This window comes from Onychostoma macrolepis, chromosome 04, assembly GCF_012432095.1.
Source record: "Onychostoma macrolepis isolate SWU-2019 chromosome 04, ASM1243209v1, whole genome shotgun sequence".
Classification (NCBI taxonomy): domain Eukaryota; kingdom Metazoa; phylum Chordata; class Actinopteri; order Cypriniformes; family Cyprinidae; genus Onychostoma; species Onychostoma macrolepis.
The window spans coordinates 22,091,311-22,116,398 of NC_081158.1; the positions used below are offsets into that span (position 1 = coordinate 22,091,311).

Below are 25,088 nucleotides of genomic sequence, written 5' to 3' on the forward strand. Positions count from 1 at the left end.
GGGAAGGGCAAGCGTATACCACAGTTTTTCTCCAGAGCCACATTTTTATCTCCATTCTGTCTGAAAAGAAACAGATGCGAGAAGATTACGGATCTGCAGTTTATGTCACTGCTTTGAGAGAATGCAATGAGTGAAAAATCTGGGGAAAACTTTTTTGCAGTTCAGGTGAAGGGCCATATGGGGACTCCATGCATGCATTTGACTGAAAACATGGCAGGGAATCAAAGTAAATAAATGGATGTCTTCATCCTTTTAATTAATGATTGTTTTCAGCAGCACAGATGTTTTCAGCATTAAATCTGAGTGGCGTGATTCTGCTTAGCTTCCCATCCTCCTCTTCTGTTGCCTTAAACATGGAGAAGTGTTGCTCTTCCACTACTGTCCACATATGTCTTGGTTTATTTATTTTAATCTTTTGAGAGTTATAAAAAAGACAGCAGATTCAAATACTAACTGGATCACTGTAACATAGGTGGAGTTCCTCTACTTGGAGAGCTGATGAGAAGTTTGAGTGATAAATGCCCTGAGTAAGTGAAAACTGAGGCGCTGGTTAAGCTCTCTGTGGGAGTGAATGCCTACCATCATACTGTGACCCACAATGCAAAGCAGAAAATGAGATCAGTGAATGTTACTTTTTCCACAGAGGCTTACTGGGAAATGGAAAGCTGATTCACACAATGATGGGAAACATCAGTACTGCAAAGGCCAACTCACACCTTAAGACTTAAAAAGAGTGAAGATAGGTTATAATGTTAAAGACGCTATAAACAGTTTTAGCTTTCCTTACATAGCGGATGATAAAATAACCTTCATAATCACCTAAAATTCATGTACTGGATGGTAGAATTCATAGTGCACAGTTTAAGTGCATAGTGTATATAGAATGTCTTTTGGGACAACTTATGTCACATAGCTTGCTAATATGAGGAAAGAGTGGGCAAAAATGTAAATTCAAAACAAAGACCCCGAAGTGCAATAAGATTGGCAAGCATAGAGGCTTCTGATTGGCTAAAAAGAGCAGGCAGCTAGTGTAATGGACTATTGTTGGCGCATATGTGTGATTTCAATGATATCTGTCAGATAATAGTAACATTTCATGTGTGGTATTCCCAAATATAGAGCACCTTTACATTATACCCCTACCTACGGTGGCCGAGAAAGCTCAACGCGCTGCAACTTCAGAAAACACATGCAAATAGAAAAAGCACCAGCAAATCAAGAAAACATCTTCATCAGTTTGACAGCATGTCAGTTTGACAGTGTTTTCTTAATTTGCATATGTTTTTTTTTTTCTATTTGCAGTGCATTTTTATTATTTGGTTGTGTTGTGAGCATTTGCACCACCTGCTGTCAAACTGATGAAGATGTTTTCTTAATTTGTAGGTGTTTTTTCTATTTGCAGCGCGTTGAGATCTCTCGGCCACCATATTATACAGCTTACTGTTGTTAATTTTTATGATATAAAATAAGAAAATACAAAAAAACGAATGTACCTTCGGTCTAAAGAGGTAGCATCACAAGCACTTAGCACTTCTCTGAGCACCTGAATAAATGTTCAGGTTAAAAAAGAAAACACTGTCTTTCTCTTCACTCACACATAATAAACTGTGGGAAAAAACAGTGGCTATTTCAGGAGTGGTTTAATGTCTTGTCCTTTTAAAGATAAAATGCTTAACAAAAACTATAAATATCTTTCATAGCAGCATGAGGGCTGGTTCATGCCCAAAGATATCAAGAGGTTCAGGGACTGTAATGCCAAAATAAAAACACTCGCGCCAATCTCAACACATTTTTTTTTTTATAAACGGTGTATGTTGGCACAGCTGAAGGAATGATAACTACCCATGTAAAATCAAATAGGAATCAAAAACAAACGTTGAACACAGCCATGGGTACATAAACTCGAATTTTACGGTGGTTATTGTGTCCTGCAGATAATATTATGCCGCACAATGTTGTCTGTATGAATGAAAGAACAGCCTCTCACATGTCAAGGTTGTGACAAGGCTGACACATACTGTCAATATTCGCCCTCTGCTGGCATAAAAGCGTTATTGCAAATTGCATAGGTATTGCGGAAATACTGTAAATTACATCATGTTGTTCCTTTATTTCCTTTTTTCCTTCATTGTGACCATATCTCGTTAAGCATAATATAATCATCAGAGAATCAAAGAAAAAAGTATCACAGGTTCCAAAAAAATATAAAGCAACACATCAGTTTCAACACTGATAATAAATCAGAATATTAGGATGATTGACACTGAAGACTGAGTAAAGGCTGATGAAAATTCAGCGCTGCGTCACAGAAATAAATTATATTTTAAAGAATATTATAATAGGAAACCAATACAATTAAAATTCTGTATTTTTTATTTAAAACAATACAGCCTCGATTATAATAATATTTAAGAAAATATAAATAAATGTAAGAAAATTCTAATGATTTCGTTTTATTATTATTTAGATTATTATCGCACATTATTAAATAATTATTAAAATATACAAAATAAAATCCATATTTAATACAAATGTGTGTGCGCGCGTGCGTGTGTGAACTAAATATTAATAATATTAATATATGAATAACGAATATTTTTAACTAAATAAAAATGTCAATATTCATATTTAGTTAACTTTGTATAACGGAACCAGAACGTAACGTGTCGAAACAAGTCTTTTATTTTGAAAGGCGCCTTTGGCCGCCATCATCATCACGTAACAGTGCGTCGCTGTCAGTGTTGGATCAGGTAACTTTACAACAGCTTTTCAAATCATTTACTTTTTACCTTAATGCACAAGTGTATTATTATATTTTGTATAGTTTTGAACGCATGCAGTAGTTTACGCCCAGCAGAGGTGTTTATTTATGAAATAAGTGCAGTATGTAGTGTTTATCAAGCACTATATGCATGACATTTCAATATAGCAGACAATCTGTGCACTGACTTCCACTCACAGACAACACGAAATGCTTCATCGTGCGCTTTTTAAAGGTTTTCCCAGTGGCTCAGTTGCTCTGACAACATGGGGAAGCCGTTATGTGTTTCTGCTGGAGTAGCTCTGTTTCTACAACACAGAGTGAATCACTGGAGACCAGCCTGAGCTTCACATCTAATCACTTGAGAGCAGAGGAGCAAACAAGGACTCTTGTGCTGCACATGTAGTGATTAGATGCTTTGCTCGTGCTAGCTAGGCTCTTAAAAGTGATTTAAAACAGTCAGCCCTGATGAGATGTGGCTGCATCTCTTGACTTTGTTTGGCTGAAGTGGAGTAATTTGTGTTGATTGAGATATTTGTCGTTTTTTTAGAGCTCTCTTGAGGTTGTAGTGGTTTCTGGGGGAGGTATAAAATCTTTTGCTTTTGTTCCCTCACTCTTTTTTCTGCTATGGACCAGATGAACCCTCCAGCGTTAGGGCAGTCATCTGCCCTTTTCCCAAACCTGGAGCCGGCAGGAGGAGGTGGGAAAGCCGCAGTCCTCCTGAGCGGCTCTACAGGACTCACCAGCTCCGATATGGAGCTCCAGAAGATGCTTATTGATGAGAGAATGCGCTGTGAGAATCACAAGACCAACTATCAGACCTTGAAAGTGGAGCACACCAGGTGAGTGAATACTGCATATTTTTACACTGTAGATATCCTGTTAAACTTCAACGTCTACCGAGTCAATGTGTTTGTGTGTGTGCAGACTGCAGGATGAACACACGCGGGCGCAGAGTGAACTGAAACGCCTGCTCGGTGATCGCCAGGTCGCTCAGGAGAAACAGCAGCTGCTGCTGGCCGAGCTCAGAGGAGAACTGCTGGATAAAACACGAGAGCTGGAGGAGCTCAGACTGCAGGTACACATTATATGCATATAGTAACTTTCAGTCATTTCATTATGTCATTCAAAAGATTTATATAAAACACTAGTTTTACATACTAGTTGCTACTTATTAATAGTTAAGAATACTGTTCTTGAATAACACATGGAAATATGGGGAATAGAAAAACTATTAAAGAATTAAAATGTTATAATTAATATTTTCACCACATCTCCACACTTTGCCTAGATTATTATTATTATTTTTTTTAGAAATTACAAAAATAATTTTTTATGTAAATGCATTTTAAAAGAGTTTTTTTTAAGTAATAAATATTAAGTATAATACCGTTTTATTTTAGTATTTATGTAGCATTTTGGATAGCTTTTAGTTTTGTATTTTCAGTTTCATTTTGAGTTTTAGTAATTTTGTGTGTTTGTCATTTGTTTTAAAATTATTTCTATTATCTTTATTTTATTTCTGTTTTAGTCATTTTAGTACTTCAACTTAGACTATTTATTTCACCTTAATAATTATATTTTATTTCAGTTTTATTGCAGTTACCAAAAATGTTTTAATAGTCTTAGTTTTAGTTACAATAACAACACAACACAACTGGTGATGCAGAGATAAGCAAGCACAAGTGTCTCAGTATGCTCGAATTAGACATTTTGCTGACAAAGTAGCACTTTTATGTTGTGTTGATCATGTGTTTAAGGTGCTGACCCCTCAGAGGCTGGAGCTCTTGAAAGCACAGGTGCAGCAGGAGTTGGAGGCTCCCATCAGAGAACGCTTCAACAAACTGCAGGAGGTAAAAGATGCCCCTCCACACCAGCTGACTCCCACTCCTGTTCCCATGACAGCCACCTGAGTACATGCTATAGCCAGAATCCTGTCCATCACAGATGGAAAACAGACTGATTGCTTTGTATTTTCTACATGTTATAAAAAACACTTGAAATGTGTAAAAAGTCTTGAAATGTCCTTCTTTATTTCTCTCTGTAACAGGAAGCAGAGAATTACAGGTCTGAGTATAATAAGCTCCGTTATGACCTTACTTTTCTCAAGTCAGAGTTTGATCACCAGAAAGAGGAGCACGTCCGAGTCCTGGAGGAGAGACGGATACGGCATGAAGCTGATGTATGTTTTATCATTTTGAATTGAATTTTGACCCAGCAGTGTCTCTTTATAAAGGAGTGTTATATATGTGATTGTGCAGGTGGCCCGACTTGAGCGTGATAAGGAGGATCTGGCCGCTCAGCTGCAGAGCGGAGACCCGGCACGGGACGGGAAGCGAGTTGAAGCCCTGCTGAGGGAGAAAGCTCAACTCCACCAGCGGCTCAAAGGACTGGAGGCAGAGGTCACTGAACTCAGGGCGGAGAGAAATAACTCAGGTGCTCAGGCCGAAAATGTGCAGCGGATCCAGATCCGACAGCTGGCTGAATCCCAGGCTGCAGTAAAATCACTGGAGGTGAGCGAATAAAAGAGAAGAGTTGTAGGTTTTTGATGACATAAATAAGATTTGATGAGGCAAATAAGTTTATGCCTTTCTGTTATAGTACAGTGAAAAATTTCAGATTTTTTTTTAATATATTAATAGATACAACAAATTTGTCAGAGCATTGGCACAGTGGGTAATACACACTTAATATCCAAATTCCTTTTCCTCCTGGAATTGGATATTGGATTTCCAATATCCAAATACATCTCTACTCTGTCATTTTATATATTATATATGATGTATATTATGGAAAATAAAATAAAATAAATATTTTATATAAAATATATATTATTAACTTATAAATGTATTAAGTATAACATAATTTATGTACAGTGAAGTCCAATGTTTTGGATATTTCAGTTTTTATATGAACTATTTTATATATTTATTTCATTATTAATATTTTGGAATATCTTAAATATTTTAAGAAATCATTTGCTGCATTTCTATAATCAGATAAGCACATCTTAATTTTTTATTCATATGTGATATGTTCATATCACAGCATTTTACAAACACATCACATTTAAATGAAAAAAAAAAGATTTAATAACATATAATATAAAATAAAATATTTTTTTATATATTATTTTATAAAATATAAAAATGCGATTTTTATTAAGCTGTTTGAAGGCCTTTTTCTCTCTCTGTTGGTGTTCAGGCAGAGAAGCAGTCTATTCGTATGCAGTTGGACCGGACGGAAAGTGAACTCAATCTATCTCAGGAACAAAACACACTCCTCGCAGGCAAATTGCACAAAGCCGAAAGGGAGATCAATTCACTCAACAGTCAGGTGCGTGAATACAGCCTGAGTGACAAGTCCGATTTTATGACCACATGTCCACATGCATGATATCTGTAGTAATATATCCTGATGATTGTATGTGTTTATTGGCCAGATTGAAGAGATGAAGCACATGCATAAGCTGGACTTGAGTAACGTAAAACTAGAGTGTGTCAGAGCCAAAGGAGAACTAGAAAGAGATCGAGATACACTGCATTGCCAAGTAGAGGGTAATCATCTTGCCTTTCTTTCATTTATTTTCTTGGAACCTGTTTTACAATAATAACAGTGTCTTTCTCTCTCAGGTCTGCAGTCAGATATTGAGGTCCTGAAGTCAGCGTTGGAGAGAAATAAAGAGTTGATTTCTGAAAAAGAGCGTGAGATGGTGCGCAGGGTCCAGGCAGCAAGAGAGGAGGAGATACACAAGATGGCCACCCTTCAGGAAGAAAAGTAAGCACTATTATTAATATCAGACGAGGAACTGATTCAAAGTTACATTCAAATGAATTTATTTCATTTTCACCAGGCTGGAGCTGGAGAATCGTTTATCTGATCTTGAACAGCAGAGAGCTCTTCAGGAGGCATCAGGGAACTCTCAGAAAGAGGAGTGGGAAGAGCATCTCCGTGCCGCACAATTGGGCGAAGAGTCTGTTCGTAAGGAACTACAAAACCTGAGGCAAGCTTCTTCAGGGTCATTTATTTGTATAATGTCAACATGAAATCAAAACGGACTGTCTATACTTCCTCGCCTTGTTGGAAAAAATTAAGTTGAATCATTCACAATAATATCTATTTTATGTTGACTTTGAGTGACAAGAAATTACTAAATGCTCAGTAGCTGTATACAGTAAGATAGTATGATCTTCAACCGCTGTTTGATTTCTTGTATCAATGCTTGTAATACAGAGTCAAAATTCAGCAGCAGGGCCAACAGCTGGAAGAGCTGGAGACCTTAAGAGCAGAAAACGCAGACCTGAGACGAGTAAGCACTGGAAAATAAGTGAAATTACTGTGAATGCACGTAATATAGAGATGGAAGTCGTGACGTATAATATAACTCAAATAACTTGTTTTGTAAATTGTTTATCAGCAAAATGCTGAGCTGAATCTACAGATAGGAACCCTGTCTCACTCTGAGAGTGAGCTCTTGGACACCAACAGCAGACTGAGAGAAAGTCTAGAGCGAGTGAGAGAGGACCTACGGAGCGCCCGCACACAAATGGAACGGACCCAACAGGAAGCCGAGAGGTACGCCTTATCGTAACCAGGATACTAGCATTACTGTCAAATGAGAACCAAAAATATTTCAGAGAATGCTGACAGCTTGCTGAGCGAGCATCAAAACGTGCCATTTAGCATTTCTTCAAATTAGAGGCTTAAAAGTTGATTGGTAAGATTAAATGTTGGTGTCAAAAGCAAGATTCAACATGTATAAAAGTGCTTGATAGACATTTTCCCCTTCAGTCACAAACATGGGTGATTTGTTTATAATGGTACATTAGATCTCTTTTTTTTATATCAGAGGCATGGCCAAATATTTAGCGAATATTACCCACATTGATCCTTGGTGCTCATATGAGTGATGTGACTCAAATCATGTCAGCTTCTTCAATTTTGATCTATATATTATAGAAAAAATATCGATTTTTTTTTTTTTTTTCTTCTTTTCTTTCTGTATGTAAATTATCCTGTTTGTGTATATCCCTATTGCCTTTATTATAATTAATTATTAATCTAATTTTTATGATTAATAGTTAATGTGATTTTACTGTTCTTCCCATGAACATAGCCTAAAAATTGTAACAATGTAGTGAACAGCGAATAGTTAAATTAAGTGAAATGTCAATATTTTATTGTCACAGGTTGGTGGAGGAAAGGCGGGTGGAATGGTTGGAGGAGAAACACAAACTGCAGGAAAAAGAAGCAGAACTACGGGAGAAATACAGCCAGGCCAAAGAGCGCCTGCAGAGGGCAGCATTTGCACAGAAAAAGGTAGCACCTAAATTCTACAAACTCGTTTTTGTGGTTGACAGCTTGCTGATATACTTGTCTTGATCTTGATCTTGTTTGGTATTTTTATATTGTATTGTATTTATTGTCATGACAATTGTTATTATTAAAGGTGCATTATTGGTCTCTTTTCTTATCCAGAGGAAAACCATGACAGAACTGAAAGAAAACAAACTCCAAGACAAGATTCAGCTCCTGGAAGCCAAGATAGAAGAACTTGAAATTGAAGCAAGCACAGCCAGAAAGTACTTCCATCTTCAGTTTATAAAACTATCAGGGGACTATAGAGAATAAAGTATGTATTTATGTATGTGTTTTATATAATATATTTTTATTTGTGTGTGTGTGTGTGCTCAGGAAGTCCTCATACTCTGAAGAACATGCTCAGCTCAGCAAGCGTCTGAAGGAGCTGCAGAGGAGACACAACGAGTTCCGTCGTCTGTTGCTGGGCAACCAAATGACCTCCTCCACCCCTCTGGCCCAGTCCCTTCTCATCCCAGCAGAGTCCATCTTCTCAAACATACAGGTGCCTGCAAACATCCCATCCACGGTGTACAATATTCTCTTGTCAGCAATAACAAAACCCAGGATATAAATCTGCTACTTTCCCATCTTCCTCTCTTTCTTTCCCCCTCTTCATCCCACTCATCTGTTTCTGCATTTCCTCTCTCAGGAGGATCAGCACCAGAGGGAGTTGTCTGTGCTGCGGAGACGCTTGGAAGAGTTGGAAATCAGTCAGCAACAGCAGCTGGAAGAGCTGGCTGCTCCTCTGGACAGAGACAGAGAGAGACTCTCAAGCCTACGGGATGCACTTCCAGACCTTTCTTAACCACTACCTGTGTGATTACATTCACCATGTGCCAAAAACTTGAACATACTGTGACATTTGTGAGCTGTTTTCTTTTAAACGACTCATGGCGCTTTGCAACAGAAAGTTTGGAGATGTTTTAAGAAAAGCCTGTTGCATTATTTATTAATCATTTGTCTGGTGGTATTATTCTAACTGAGGGACGGGGCTTCTAAAGTTTACATAAATTGTTGTGTTGCAGGGTTTTTGTTGTACATAATGAAAATGATCTTTAAAATGTTTCAAACCTGAGAAGCCATGTTTTATATGAGTCCAAATGGGAGACAGCACCTTTTCATCCTTTTCATCAAATTAAACTGTAATTTGTGAACCTGAGGTTCATTTGTCACATTAACTTTCTATAAGAATGACATGGTGCATGGGTAGCGGGTATTATGATAAATAATGATTTTATTCTGTTGAACTTGTCTCTAAAAGCACTCAACCCTAAACGTGTTTTTAATAAAGAACATTATGTCCTCTCCTTTTATTATTGTTTACTTGTGACCGAATAATTAAGAACGTAACAACTCAACAAATTGTCAATTGAAGCGGTAGGCAACGATAAAAGATACATTTATTTATAAAGTTAAAATTTGATTTAGTCAAGTCTATGGCTGTGTCTCAAAACCTAGTTACCCAGACAGTGTGCTGCGCGCACAAACGGAATTTGTGAGAAAACGCAACTATATTACGTTTTGGCGAATTTATATGATTTAACTCCAATAAAAATTTAGGATAGGCTTTAAATAAGCACGAGGTACTAACCTAACAGTGGTACGTAAGCAAATCGTTCGAAAACGTCCCAAAACGTTAAATACGGATTGCTATAAGAGCGTGTTGGCATGTACCTTGAAGGCCATAAGTGTTGCGTATGCCTAAATTTACAACAACAACAAAAAATCTTAATTATAATTTGCGCACATTATTGATGCTCAAAACCATGCACCCGATGCCCAAAAGCCCTGTACACGTCTATAATGTCCCAAAATGTTGCTTTGTTTGGCATTATAGGCTTGTGCAGCATATTTGAGTCATAATGCTGACTCGGAACGATATGCTGTTGAGGTAGGCAGCTCGCATCACTTTGAGACACTTGCCTTGAGTCAGCGGTGAGTCGGAGCCCGGACACTGGCGCTCACTCCTCCTCCCGCGCATCTTCTGAGGCATTAGGAAACTTTCTATCTGTCCATACAGTCATGAACTGGACACTGCTTGTGTTGGGTAGTGTGTGCTTACTGGTCCTAAGCGAGGACGCGTTCGTTCATGGGAAGCGCAACGCGAGGACAGTGACTTTCTCTCGGACTCCACGCGGCCACTCGAGACACAGACGGGACACCTGGACCGGACAAACGCGTTTCACAGCATGCAAGTCTCCACTGACACCCAAAGACCAAGCGCTTCTGCTCAGCCACACACACGAGGTGAGAACGAGATGCTGAAGTTCACTCAATCCGAATAACTGATTTTATTGTGGCTTTTTAATTTTGACATTGAGATGAATGATGAAAAGGTGACCCAATTTACCTGAATGTTATGGTGACAAAGGTTATAGTCGTACTAAAAGTATTTCTGTATTTACTAACAGTTGGATATTTTAACTGATAGTTGGCATTAGCAAAATTAAGACATTTTATTTATTTGTTTTGGACACTGAAATAGAAAACTGAGACAATGTTCATATATCTTTTATATAATAATAATAATATTAAAGTCCTATAGGTTTGGAACAACTCTAGGAAGAGTACTTTTTTTTTTATTTACATTTTTTATTTTAGAGTGAACGTTTGCTTTAAATGACAGCCAGAACAGGAAAGTCCACTTCCATCAGTATATGTGCAACTCTGCCCTCTGGTCTTTTTCTAGACGGGGTTTCATGGTGATGATGGATCCAGTTTTACCCTCACATGGGTTGGAGATGGGGTTAGTCAGTCTTGCCAAATCATCTAAAGATTACTAATCATTCTCATCATACTAATCAATCAGTTCTCTGTTTTAAGGTTATTATCTTGAAAATGTGGATGAACAATGTAGTTTTCATTCATAATCAGTCACTTTAAAGGTTTTACTGTATGTATTATTTTATTTAAAGAAATTTTGCAGGGGTAATGTGAAACCTTTTTCTGTCCATCTCAGGTAATCCTGGTTCTTTCCACACTCAGCGCTCCCTCTGACTCTTTTTATGAAGGCGGTTCATCGCGCCTTTATAGGAGGTCAGTGGTGCAATTTTTACCTAAATAACATATAGACCAGAGGTGCCCAGTCCTGTTCCTGGAGATCTTCTAGCCCTGCTCCAAACATGGTGAACGTGATTTCACCAAGTACAACATGTTCCTGGATCAACATTACAATCAACCAATCAGAATTGAGGAATAACTTTTCAGGAAATATCTGTTTTAGGTTTATGATCAGGGTTAGGTGCTTCTACACCCTTGTTAATCAGATATCATTATTTTCCCACTGATTTTAGGAATACATTATGGGTAGAGTTAGATTAAGGGGTAGGGATTGGGTTAAGTCTATATTTTTGGACAGTAATGTTGATCCAGGAACATGTCTTACTTGGCAAAATCACGGCGACCCTCCAAACATACCTGTCTGTAATTATCAAGTGCTCATGAAGATCTTCCATTAGCTGGTTCAGTTGTGTTTGATCAGGTTGGAGCTGAACTTTGCAGGACAAGAGATCCTGGGAACAGGACTGGGCATCGCTAATGTAGACCAATTCAGGCTTTTACTTGGCCACAGATACTGATCTCAAAACAGTCAAAAATCGTCCCTGGCCTAGCCAGCTGTTTTGGACTGATTTACTATCTTTTTTTATAGTGAAGACTATGGAAAGTCTTTTCATGATGTCTCCCATGCCATTAACAACACATTTATAAAGAAGGACTTTGGGATAAGTGCTGGACCCGGGAACCCTCAACAGGTAAATAAATGTGTTAAGTCTGAAGCCACGGCTTTATCTCTGAGAAAGTCACAAGTGAAATTGTCTTAGCTAATTCTGATAACTAATAATAATATTAGAAACGGCATGACCTTTTTTCACTTTGTCATTGTATGTAGTTGTCAATATGTGACAATATTTTACATTCTGACACCACAGAGACGCTGTCCAAACAGAAGAGGCCATGACATTTACAATTGTCTCAAGACAGCTCATTGTTTTAACAGGCATTGCTAATAACATGAGCCGCTTTGTGTTAAAACTCAACATGAAACCACGCTTCTTCTTTTTTTAAAAACTTCCTCTGAAGTGGGGTTGGTGTGAAGCTAATATTCCGCTGTGAGTTACTCTTTGGAACTAACTTTTGTCATCATCTCAAAAAAAAAAAAAAAAACCTACACTATAATTTCCCCTCTTCATGATTTGTGACCCTGCACCACAAAACCAGTCTTAAGTCGCTGGGGTATATTTGTAGCAATAGCCAAAAATACATTGTATGGGTCAAAATTATCGATTTTTCTTTTATGCCAAAAATCATTAGTATATTAAGTAAAGATCATGTTCCATGAAGATATTTTGTAAATTTCTTACCGTAAATGTATCACAACTTAATTTTTGATTAGTAATATGCATTGCTAAGAACTTCATTTGGACAACTTTAAAGGCGATTTTCTCAATATTTTGATTTTTTTGCACCCTCAGAAAAATTGACACTTAAGACTGGTTTTGTCGTCCAGGGTCACATTTCTGCCCTTTATTGTTTTATAAGTAAATTATACATTATATATCACTTTTTGTCACCATTACAGGTGATTCTTACAGCCAACCTGCCTTTCACCGAAACCCCAGGAGGAGTTATTTTTACGTCAATGGATGCTGCTGTGACATTCAGATCAGTGCAGCTTCCATTCCATCCAGCACAGGCCATTCAGTTCCACTACCAGGACTCAAAATACCTTGTGGTCATCAGCATTGACGTGAGTAAGGTTTTGTGAGGGGATTCAGGGTTCTGCCACCCCCTTATTGTATTTTTAATTAGTTGACACTTAAAATGTCATATGTGACTGTTTGTTGACATGCTCTCTCTCTCTTCAGGATGTGCTATGGCTCTCACAAGACTTTGGGAACAGTTGGTCTGAAGTTCACAAAGGAGTTCACACGTTCACATGGTGAGAACAATAACAGGGTTATTGAGTAACCGAACAAGAAACTAAACATTTCGGATGTCTGTGTATTTGAATATTTTGATTTTCAAAATATTTTATGTTTTATATATATATATATATATAATTAATTTCTGTAAGTAAAATATAGTTTCCCTTTTTTATTTCTTTCAAGGGGATCTGGAATCACTCTTTTCTTCAGTTCCAGCCCAAAAGGAACTGGTGTGTGATTTCATCTGTTTTTTTTTTCATTAAATAACATTAAAGGAATCATTAGACATGAATAACTGATGTTCTTTGAGATATGTACAACTGAGAAAATTGGCAATTCAATTTAATGCTTATCAATTAAATGGTAAATTATTAATTGGGTTTGAACCAGTGGAGGCAGCAAGACGAGGTGAGCTCATTCTGAGACGGACACAAGATTTCGGCAAAAATTTCACCACCATCGCCAACAACATCTTCTCCTTCGGATACATCGGTGGCTTCCTGTTTACCTCTGTCATGGAGAAACTGGTGTGGAACTTACGACAACATGCACACTCAAGCATGTGTTCACCCACATGAACACACACCATGTTGCCCACCCTTTTTCATTTTCCCTCCTGTAAGAATCATCAAAGTATACTTGATTTATGACATGTTGTGTTTACAGGGCTCTCCCCGTGTCATCTATGTGTCCTCAGACCAGGGTGACCATTTCAGAAAAGCTCAGCTACCGTCTGCAACTACAGAGCAGGTGTGAAAAACACACAAACGTTTGAACACATATATAAATGCTGTCAATGATTAATCGCGATTAATCGCATACAAAATAAAAGTTTTTGTTTACATTATATATGTATGTGTACTGTGTATTCATTATGTATATATAAATACACACACATACTGTATATATTTTGAAAATATTTACATGTATATTCATTTATATATTTATATTCTTATATTTTATATTATATATAAATATATTTAATATATAAACATAACATATTTTTCTTAAATACATACATGCATGCGTTTGTATCTATATATACATAATAAATATACACAGCATACACATATGTGACCCTGGACCACAAAACCAGTCCTAAGTCGCTGGGGTATATTTGTAGCAATAGCCAAAAGTACATTGTATGGGTCAAAATGATCCATTTTTCTTTTATGCCAAAAATCATTAGGATATTAAGTAATGATCATGTTCCATGAAGATGTTTTGTAAATTTCGTACCATAAATATATGAAAACTTAATTTTTGATTAGCAATAAGCATTGCTAAGAACTTCATTTGGGCAACTTTAAAGGCGATTTTCTCAGTATCTAGATTTTTTTGCACCCTCAGATTCCAGATTTTCAAATAGTTGTATCTCAGCCAAATATTATCCGATCCTAACAACAATACATCAATGGAAAGCTTATTTATTCAGCTTGCAGATGATGTATAAATCTCAATTTTGAAAAATTTACACTTAAGACTGGTTTTGTGGTCCAGGGTCACATATATTATATAAACAAAAACTTTTATTTTGGATGCGTTTGACAGCACTAATAACTATACACACACACACACACACACACACACATATATATATATATATATATAAATTCCAGAATTTTTTATTAAGTATTATTATTAACTAATATAATTACATGTATTTATTTTTTTATTTCTTTATAATAAATAATATAAATATAATAATAATTTATTACTTATTGTTAATTCCTATAATAAAATGTATTTATTTTGTATTATTATTTTACTTTCATAAATATGTTTGGGGAAATGTATGAGAGTTGTGCTGTTACTCCCCCTTTCAAGTTGGTCCTGCTGATTTGGCAGAAAAAAACCTGTCACAACCTCAAACATGACTGGAGAGCTGTGCGCAACTGTTTGACTCACTCTTGATGTCTGTTTGCAGTTCTACTCCGTTTTGGACGGTGACGAGGACATGATCTTCATGCATGTGGACAACCCTGGAGGTGCCTTTTCATGCTTTTTAACTTCCTTCTCCATCCTGTGAGAGGTGTAAAAGAAAAGTATCAGTATTATTTAACAGCTCAACCACTGTTGCTGTCAGTTTAACAGTGCTGAGACTAGACTTGTCAAGCAAGTTCCACTTTGTGCTGACATATCATAGAATGTCTCTGCACAAAATGCTAGACTCTTTTGGGTCAGTGTGTACACTATTCATCTTAATAATAACCTGGAGGTCTTTGTGCTGCGATGATCACTGGAAACAGATAAGAGTGAGGATGGTGTAGTCTTTCAGTCAGGCCTTGGAGGTTACACACAAATACACCCCTCATTGTATTTACAAGATACGTATGTATCACATACAGTCCATGGCTCATATGAAGAGTTATCTTATTTCCCATCATGCCTATTACATGTCGATCTGTTTCTCATTGGATGTTTGATTCCCATTTTGTCACATGAAGCCGGTTAGATGGGTTTGCTATGTACGTGTGTGAATAATGATGGCTTACGGCTGATCTCTTATCTCGTCTGAGAGTAAGCTGTGTCAGCGGAGAGTTTGTATATGTGATGTGATCTCACATGCTTACAGAAGACACATATTTTGGCACAATCTACACCTCTGATGACCGTGGAATCCTGTATTCTAAGTCTCTGGAGCGCCACCTGTTTGGTGGGGAGGGGAAGAGCGATTTCACAAACGTTACATCTTTGAGAGGGGTCTATCTCACCAACATACTGGAGGAGGGTATGAACACTTGTTTCATGTGATTTAGTTTGTCTTAAACAGTGCCTAAAGGGTTAGTTCACCCAGAAATGTGAATTTTGCATCGAGGAAGTACATTAGAGTTTCCGTTTACCATATTTGATGTGCTCTATGTGTGTGCGTTAAAAATCCTAAATGAAAGGGATAGTTCAACTGTATCTCTTTAGAAGATTTGGATTAAACTATTGCATTATAATACTAATGTATTATAACTAAAGTACATGAATTTCTTTTACGAACTTTCTGAAGCATCAATGTTTAAGTGGAACGGACTTTCAATGGAGGGACAAACCTCTGAAAAAAGTTTTTCCAAAGATGAATGAAAGTCTTTTGGGGTTGAGAAATATTTGACAGATGACAGAGTTCCCATTTTCAGATGAACTATCCCTTTAAGTGCCATATGGCTAATCACGCTTGTATTGGTGATGTTTATATGTCAGCACTAAAAGATGTCTTACTCCTCTTGGGCCGCAGATGGACGCATTCGTTCAGTCATTACATTCGACAGAGGTGGTCGATGGAGATTTCTGAAGAAGCCAGAGAATGTGAATTGTCCAGAAACCTCAAAAAAGGTAACAACTGAGGACTGAGTGATGAGAAATTGCATTTTATTAAAGTTAAAGTTTCAGTAAGTACCATTCTGTTGATGTTTCCTGTTCAAACAGGAAGTTAGTCAAGATTTTAAATTGTTACATCTGCTAAAAAAAAAGTTTATTAATACATTACCATACAGATTAGCCCTTAAAGTTTAAAGACCAATGCTGATTTCCTTCAAAGCAAAGAAACCGAAGTAGCAACAGATCTTTTCCTCCATTGTGTGACATGCATCTGAGTATAACGGATTACTGGAAAAGGTGGTGACTTGGTTCTATACATCGGTTATTGATTGGATTGTGAGATGGAAGGTTTCATTTTTTTCATTTCATGACGACTTTAAAGGTTACAGTAAATGCGTGTGTGTGAGACTGTTTCCGTTTTCTGTTCCAGTGTAACCTGCATATCCACGGAGAGCACAGTCACTTCAGTGGAATCACTCCCATGCTGCCTCTCTCTGAACCTACCGCCATTGGTCTGGTCATTGCCCATGGTACTAGCCCCTACCACCTATCTCCACAACTTCCACAACTTAACATTCAAACTTGTCAAAATATAAAATGTCACTGCAGGTAGCGTCGGTGACTCCATTTCAGCCGCTCGGCCGGATGTGTACGTGTCTGGGGACGGAGGTTACACCTGGTGGGGGACTCTGAGAGGACCTCACCACTACAGCATCCTGGACTCTGGAGGGCTGATAGTGGCTGTGGAGGCGCATAGAGACAGACAGATCAGCTCAATAAAGTAACATAATATCACTTGCCCTGCAGTTGTATTACACATTGTTCTCATTCTGAAAGAACAATCATATAATTTGTGGTCACTGTCATATATGACTATGCGTGTCTGAATGTTTTCAGGTTTTCCACAGATGAAGGACAGTGCTGGAAGATATTTAATTTCACAGACCACCCGATCTTCCTAGCAGGACTGGCATCCGAGCCAGGCACTAAGACAATGAATATCAGCATTTTCGGCTACCGCCCAGATGATGATGATCAGCCCATGTGGGTGGCTGTCACCATAGACTTTGAGCACCTGCTCACCAGAGAATGTAAGAAATGTTTCAAGAATTATGGGCAGAATTCAAATAGTGTAATAAGTATACTATATCACCAAAGCTCAGACACAAATCAATGAATAGTGTAGAATTGACCCTTCGCCGGGAGTTCGACTGACAGGTGACCTGACCAATCATAACGCCGAATGTGCTATTTTGTCTGACAAATAAACCACAAAGGAGAGTAGATTAACATTGGTGGACTTGAACTTGAAAAATGGTATTGGCGTCTTTCGGCGGTTAAAACGAGATACCTTCTGATGTTCATTCATGTTTATTTTGTGCTATAACTAGAAGAGGAAGAGTCGATCAGTTCACGTGCCACTTGAACTGTGATCACTGGTGCTACAGTGATCTGTCATGACACATTAAAGAGCCACAAAACAGTATTTATTGTATGAATTTCTTTGAAAAAAAAAAAGACAAAGTTTGAAAGCTGAGAATTTGTTTCATACCTAAAGTAACCTGCTCTGTTTTGTCTGTTGGCGTGCTGTCAGTTTTGTCTTTGTTCCGCAATGTATTTTTCACTGTGTGAGAACATGATGTGTGGTGTGAGAGCATCATGGCTTGTTGGACATAGCAACTGTAATGAAGGGGTGCGGGTCTTTGCGAAGTGTTAATTGACACAAGTTGTACTTGAACACACCACAAAAACTACAGCCAACGAGCAACTAGCACATACATTCTGAACTTGTGTGAGAGGAAATAACTCCATACCAGCAAGTGGAAGTAGTCTGTATTTGTCATTTAAAAAGGGAAACTGGAATAGTTAGGACTGTGGATATACAAACCACAAACAAAACAGCGCTTGTATACCATTTTGTCCAAAAAATGTGTAGTTCCTCAGTGTTCTGGGTTGTTAATAGGTGCTTGCTTACTGGCTTAAGTCTCTGATAGTCTATTTCAAGTATCTTTAATATAAGAAAACAAGAGTTTTTTCCACCAGTTTTATCATCTACCAGGTAAAAATGATGACTATGATTGCGTTGAAAAGTAATGCAACTGCTCACACTACTCATCAGTATCATTTATATCTGTACCCCAATTGTGACAATGCAAAATCTAGTCTTAGAAGTTTGTCCAAATCATGTCTTTTCGTAGGTGGTGAAGAGGACTATGTGCAGTGGTTGGCGCACTCTGACTATGACTCTGACCCAGAAACAGACGGATGCCTCTTGGGCTACAAAGAGACGTTTAGAAGACTAAAGAAACTGTCAGCATGTAGAAATGGGGGAGGATATGTGGTCAGCAGGCAGCAGCGTCCATGTCCTTGCACTAGAGAAGACTACATGTGGTAGGAAAAACTGCACCACACTGAGGTTTGGACATCTGCTTATGACCAAACAAAAGTGTTTTCTGAACATCTCTCCTGTCAACAGCGAGTACGGTTTCTATCGGCATGAAAACACCTCGGAGTGTCTCCTACAACCCAACTTCCTGAATCAAACCCAGGATATTTGCTTAAATGGGGAGCTAGATGACCTGCAGTATACAGGGTGATGGTGAAATACATCTTGATTTCTATGTAACAAAATTTTAAAACACAAACATACATACACAGGGCAGTCGTGGCCTAACGGATAGAGAGTCGGACTTGTAACCCGAAGGTCGTGGGTTCGAGTCTCAGGTCGGGCAGGAATTGTCGTTGGGGGGAGTGAATAACCAGCGCTCTCCACCTTCAATACCACGACTGAGGTGAGACCACTGATCTATAATAGAGAACTGACTCGCTCATGACGTCATGAAGCTGCCGCTGCCATATTGGTATTCCCCACTATTCCCATACATTCCATTGAATTAATAGGAAATCGTACAAGTTAATGAGAAAACATCACCTAACAAGTCAGCGTTTTTAAATCTTTAGTATCCCTGTACATTCTTACAATGCAAACACCCTAAGCATGTAAACGGTTATTTGTTTAATGTCTGGAATTTCCCCTGCTTATTAAAAAGTTACGTTCATTACAGTAGCGAACATCAGATGCACATGATAAACATCAGACGGACAGACCTCAACATATAACAAATGACAAAGTGCACATTCTGAAATCTGAAGATGTACAGTGCCCTCCAAAAGTGTTGGAACAATAAAGATAAAATTGCTCTGTTGGCTGTGGAGTCAAGACATTTACAAATATGATTAAAAGATGAATATGAGACAAAACTACAGAATGTCACATTTTATTATTGGGTGATTCAACACTTAGATGTTTTACCAGCTAAGAAGATCAGCACTTTTAGAGTTCATCCCTCTATCTGATGTGAGCATAAGTATTGGAACAGTTGCCTCGCAGGTCTTTCTAAGTGATCAGCTGTGTCCTGTTGCATTAATTCTTCAGATATTAAAAGCAGGGAATGTGTCGTATCAGTTATATCCATTACGTCTGCATTCTGAATCTCGCATTCGATGATGGGAGCTGACTTTGAGAGAAAAGCAAGCAATTTGGATGCTAAAAGAAAAGAGGAAGTCAATTAGAGCTATAGCAAAAACAAAGGGCATGGAGAAATCAAGAGTTTGGAAACCACCAGCGACACCAGCAACCAACAACGACCTGATCGGCTGAGAAAACAACAGTAGTTGATGACAGACAAATTATAAAAGCTGTGAAAATGAACCCTAAAAGACACGTCTGTAAAATCACCAACAACTTCCAGAAAGCTGGGGTGATGCTCTGACAATCTACTGTCCTCAGGAGACTTTGACACAGAATTACAGATGCTACACAGCAAGATACAAACCTCTGACCAGCACCAAAAATAGAAAGGCAAGATTAGAGTTTGCAAAAAAGCACAAAGGTGAGCCAGAAGAGTTTTGGAACTGTGTTTATGGACCGATGAGACAAAGATGAACCTTTATCCAAGTGATGGGAAAGCAAAAATGTGGAGAAAAAAATGGAACTGCAATGATGCCAAGCATACAGCCTCATCTGTAAAGCATGGTGGAGGTGGTGTCATGGCATGGCATGGGCATGCATGGCTGTCTCTGGAACAGACCCTCTCATCTTTACTGATGACTTGATGTATGATAGCAGAATGAATTTGGAAGGGTACAAAACGATCTTGCCTACCAATATTCAAGAAAATGCCACCAGATTCATTGGGAAGTGCTTCATATTGCATCTGGACAATGACCCAAAACACCCTGCCAGTTCAGTCGAGGAGTTTATAAGGGCAAAGAAATGGAAAGTCTTAGATTGCCCAAATCAATCTCCAGATTTAAATCCGATTGAACATGAATTTCACCAGCTGGAGAGGAGAGTAAAGGCAGAAACTCCCCAAAACAAGCAACAATTGGAATTGGCTGCATTAAAGGCTGGGAAAAGCATTTCAAAGGATGAGACCAAGAGTCTGGTGATGTCTATGGGTCACAGACTCACTGCTGTGATTGTGCGCAAGGGATCTGCAACTAAATAATAGCTTTTAATCTTTTAATCTGCCTTCAACTGTGCCAATACTTATGCTCACATCAATGAGTGGGATGAACTCTAAAAGTACTGTTCTTTTTATTTGGTAAAACATGTATGTGTTGAAATGGCTAATAATAAAATGTGACATTCTGTAGTTTTGTCTCATATTCATCTTTTCATCATATTTGCAAATGTCTTGACTCCACAGCCAGCAGAACAATTTTGTCTTCACTGTTCCAATACTTTTGGAGGGCACTGTATGCTTTGTATAACAGTTACACGTATACCTTCATTCGCCTTGTAGTGACTCATTGTTTATATAATTTAGTTATAGTGTTTTTATTCGTACAGTAGGCTTACTGCAAATGTTTCGTTAACAGCATTCGTTTTGAAGCAGGTAATGATTTATATGGTGGTTAAATTAATTATTAATTATGGCATATACATAACATTTTACATGGAATCGGTAATGCTAGTAAACATATTTGCGCAATCTTGGAGAGTCTGAAATAGATATTGCTCAATCAGGAAATTAAAAATATACACATCATTAATTTCAGCACAACATAGAGCAATAAATTAACAGAGGCTATTGTATTATTCATTGTATATTCAAATCAATTTCTGATACTAATACGTTCATGTTTAATAATTCCTGAATAATTACGTAACGTTACATAAAGAAATTAGCTATATTTTGTGTTGGATCAGTTAACGTTAAGGCCTAAGTACACTTTGTTATACTAAACGGTTTAAATATATCGCTTATCCTGCCCAAAAAGACCATAAACATTGCCGATAATATCTGAAGTAAAAATGAATTTACATACACCTAACATAAAAACGAATCACCGTATGACTGATTCGCTTCAAATCGGGTGATTTTAGGTCAGTGTTTTAGCTGTGACTCAATGGTGCTCTCTGCCGGTAGGGAATAGTAAGATGGCGGATCGAACACTTCCGGTGGCTTCACTGCCTGTCGGCAGTTTAGAACGCAATGAGCGATCCAGTTATTATACATAGATCAGTGGGTGAGACCCTTGAGCAAGGCACCGAACCCCCAGCTGCTCCCCGGGCGCCGCAGCATTGGCTGCCCACTGCTCTGGGTGTGTGTTCACAGTGTGTGTGTGTGTTCACTACTGTGTGTGTGCACTTGGGTTAAATGCAGAGCACAAATTTCCGAGTATGGGTCACCATACTTGGCCACATGTCACTTCACTTTCACTTTTCAATTTCACTTTACACTTCATTGTTATAATTATACCACTGTGTTAAACAGCTATCGTAAGATTCCTGGCGATAAATGTGAGGGGGGTGCCAGGCCTTCGAGACAAGAAGACGTTTTCAAAAAGTGTGAGAAGGACATTTCACCAACTTCCTCATATTCGCATACTGAGAGATCAGTGAGTGGCCCGTTTCTCATGACAATCATTATTCACTATACAGAGGCCAAAAAACAAAGTAAAAACACTTATCATGTATGTTACAATATAAAGGCTATGTTTACACTGTCAGATTTTGGGATTGACAACCGCATTTTCTTTACAGGTGTGAGTCTCGAAATGTCTCGTTCACACAGCAGCTTACAGTTGTGTTTAGAATACTGTCTGTATGAACGTGCAAAGGGAGTCAAGCCAGTAACCATAGCGACAGTGACCAAAGTAAAATCAAAGATGGCGACGCCCATAAATCTGAAAGTCTTATCACTTTCTGACACGACAAGAGTCCAATCAAGTTGCGAGTTCTTCGTCAAATCTTCATTAAGTGACAGCAGCTTTTAAATTTGGGTGGAGAGCAGAGTATTTAAGTCGCGCACAGAACACAAAGCTGACGGGAGCGGCTCCGCTGGAAAACTGACTGGATCTAAAATTTTCAGATGACACAGATCATTTCTCCATCACTGTTTCCCGAAAACACACATGAAAACACGTAACACATGGTAGATGCACGTTTATACAGCAGATCATCTCTCTCTCGCACTGTATGACGTGACAGACAACTAGTTGTCCAGGGACTTTGGTCCAGTCCTGTTCTGTTCACACAGCGTGTGTTCCCGAGAATACGGTTGTGAGTCCTGAAAATTTACAGGTGTGAGTTCGGTTACAGAATGCGGTTGGCACGCGCGTTAATAACTTTCATGTGTGTGAACGTAACTGTATTAAGGACTCGAATACAGGACTGACAACCGTATTCTGCTTCTGTGTGAACGTGGCCAAAGAGCATAAATACAGTTTGCTTTACCAATATGAGCAAGAGTGATGTATTTCTGAAAATCATTATGAATTTTGTTCATAAATCAATCAGTGCTTTTAAAAGAATGCATAAATAAAAACATGGCTGATGAACATTTATTTATTGTCTCTCTATTTGCAGCCAGGAATGCTGGTTCTTATTGTGATGTGTACTTGTGTGGGGGTCATTGGTTTGGTTATTACTGCAGCTTTAATAATCACTTCAAGGAGGGTAAACTGTAGGCAAAGGTAAGGTCGATATGATAAAACTTGATTGCTATTATTTCTCATACAAAATATGCCTTGCAGAAGTCAGATTCTCTATTGGTCAAATTCTGCCCCCTGCAGGTCACCTGCTTATCGCTTTTCGGCTCTGCAACTCCAAGAAGATGATCTGTGTGTTAGCAATGAGAGCAGCCCCAATGGCAAACTAAATGGTTTCCAGGTCCAGGAGGATTCAGATGAAGTAAGCTTGATGAATCAATCAATATTATCCTCGCCTGTATCCACTGAATTTAACTGTTTTTATTTATTTATAGTTGATTATATATTTATTTTTGCATTGGCTTGTTGACTTTTTCATTTTTTCTTTAGGATCTCATTGAATGAACAACATTTAAACACTGGGAACTACTCAGGCTTTGCAGACAAGTGTGAATTGTTTCAAATGAATCTCATAACCCAGGCACTGTGACTGGACAATAAATCCTTGTAAATAACGGTGAACTGCATTTTCAAACCAAGACAAATGATATCTTGCTGCGTCAGGTTCTTATTTTGTCCTATGAAGTGTCTTATACAGGGACCAGAGGATAATCATTAGGAGTGAATTCACTTCACCCTCTCTGTCTTTTGCACTGGAATCATTCATATTCCCTCAGGCTGCTGCTGGCAATCCTCCTTGAGCTTTGGGACTGTATTTTCAAACAGACCAATCTACTGTTTTTGAATTGTAAATAAATTAAGATGCATTTAAACATCTGTATTATTTATGCTCATCCTATTATCCACATTTAAATAATTGTGTTAATACACCATAATGAGTATATTATTTAGTATCTGATTGCTACAACAATATATATATTAGTGTTGTCAAATTTTTTTTTTGCATAATATGTGTGTGTTCTGTGTATATTTAGTATGTATATATAAATACACACACATACATTTTGAAAATATTTACATGTCTATATTTAGATTAATAAATACATGTAATTTATAATATAATATAAATATGTAATATATAAACAAAATATTTTTCAGAAATATGTATGTGTGTGTATTTATATATATACATAATAAATATACACAGCACACATGCATATATTATGTAAACAAAAACTTTTATTTTGGATGCGATTAATTGTGATTAATCATTTGACAGTACTAATATATATATATATATATATATATATATATATATATATTATTTATTTTTATTTTATTTTATTTTTTTTTAATACAATGCCATTACAGACAGATGTAAAATGAACAAAAAAAGAGACCAAACATTTGTCTTGGAAAACAAACAAACCGTACACCTCACAAAGGCATACACTCACCTCACACCTCCTCACTAACACACTCTCTCACACATACACTACATACCACACTGCACACCAATATGAACCAGACTCTCACACATCTTCACCTATCTGACTCAAAGTTCAAAAATATTTAAGCAGTAATAAATGAATTACATTCTAAAGTTTGTAGCCTATACTAATGTCCTAAATCACATTGCCTAAAGTTTTTCAGTCCATTGCCTAGGTGTATATATTATTTAACCTATAAATTCACATAAAACACTAAAATATCAAGAATTTCCAATTTAAACATAGTTTACTTTAGTTTAACCCAAACGTCTTAAAAATAATAATAATATTTTCTTTTTGTAAGCTATATAATTTTCCATTCATTCCAAAGGGCTTCAAATTGAACTACATAGTCAAAAACTAGTATACATAGTCTAAGACTAGTTTTTAACAAATTATGCAAAT

General features: G+C 37.5%; 2 protein-coding genes across 6 annotated transcripts; both read left to right on the forward strand.

Annotated features, from left to right (window-relative positions):
• The first annotated feature begins 2,671 nt into the window (after positions 1-2,671).
• On the forward strand, positions 2,672-9,444 carry cep83 (centrosomal protein 83). Of its 2 annotated transcripts, XM_058773310.1 has the most exons (16): positions 2,672-2,750; positions 3,398-3,603; positions 3,689-3,839; positions 4,522-4,614; positions 4,812-4,943; positions 5,023-5,274; positions 5,966-6,097; positions 6,204-6,318; positions 6,394-6,538; positions 6,615-6,764; positions 6,995-7,070; positions 7,179-7,336; positions 7,951-8,080; positions 8,240-8,343; positions 8,456-8,624; positions 8,772-9,444. In XM_058773310.1, exons 2-16 carry the CDS (start codon positions 3,398-3,400, stop codon positions 8,925-8,927), a joined length of 2,169 nt encoding a protein of 722 aa, XP_058629293.1. In that variant the 5' UTR covers positions 2,672-2,750; the 3' UTR covers positions 8,928-9,444. The 2 variants fall into 2 exon arrangements, with proteins under 2 accessions (XP_058629293.1, XP_058629292.1); XM_058773309.1 differs by lacking the exon at positions 2,672-2,750 and having other exon boundaries at positions 3,389-3,603.
• Positions 9,445-9,950: 506 nt separating this feature from the next.
• Positions 9,951-24,059, forward strand: si:dkey-159a18.1 (sortilin). 4 transcript variants are annotated; one of them, XM_058774317.1, is made up of 21 exons: positions 9,953-10,369; positions 10,812-10,868; positions 11,082-11,158; positions 11,772-11,874; positions 12,702-12,869; positions 12,988-13,061; positions 13,231-13,277; positions 13,438-13,574; positions 13,714-13,797; positions 14,975-15,035; positions 15,626-15,778; positions 16,271-16,368; positions 16,784-16,883; positions 16,963-17,134; positions 17,251-17,444; positions 18,552-18,744; positions 18,830-18,946; positions 22,137-22,260; positions 23,231-23,337; positions 23,437-23,554; positions 23,683-24,059. In XM_058774317.1, exons 1-21 carry the CDS (start codon positions 10,145-10,147, stop codon positions 23,695-23,697), a joined length of 2,424 nt encoding a protein of 807 aa, XP_058630300.1. In that variant the 5' UTR covers positions 9,953-10,144; the 3' UTR covers positions 23,698-24,059. The 4 variants fall into 4 exon arrangements, 3 of the variants coding, with proteins under 3 accessions (XP_058630302.1, XP_058630300.1, XP_058630299.1); XM_058774316.1 differs by having other exon boundaries at positions 9,954-10,369; positions 15,623-15,778; XR_009270937.1 differs by lacking the exons at positions 18,830-18,946; positions 23,231-23,337; positions 23,437-23,554; positions 23,683-24,059 and adding an exon at positions 19,012-19,145 and having other exon boundaries at positions 9,951-10,369; positions 15,623-15,778.
• The last annotated feature ends 1,029 nt before the right edge of the window (positions 24,060-25,088 follow it).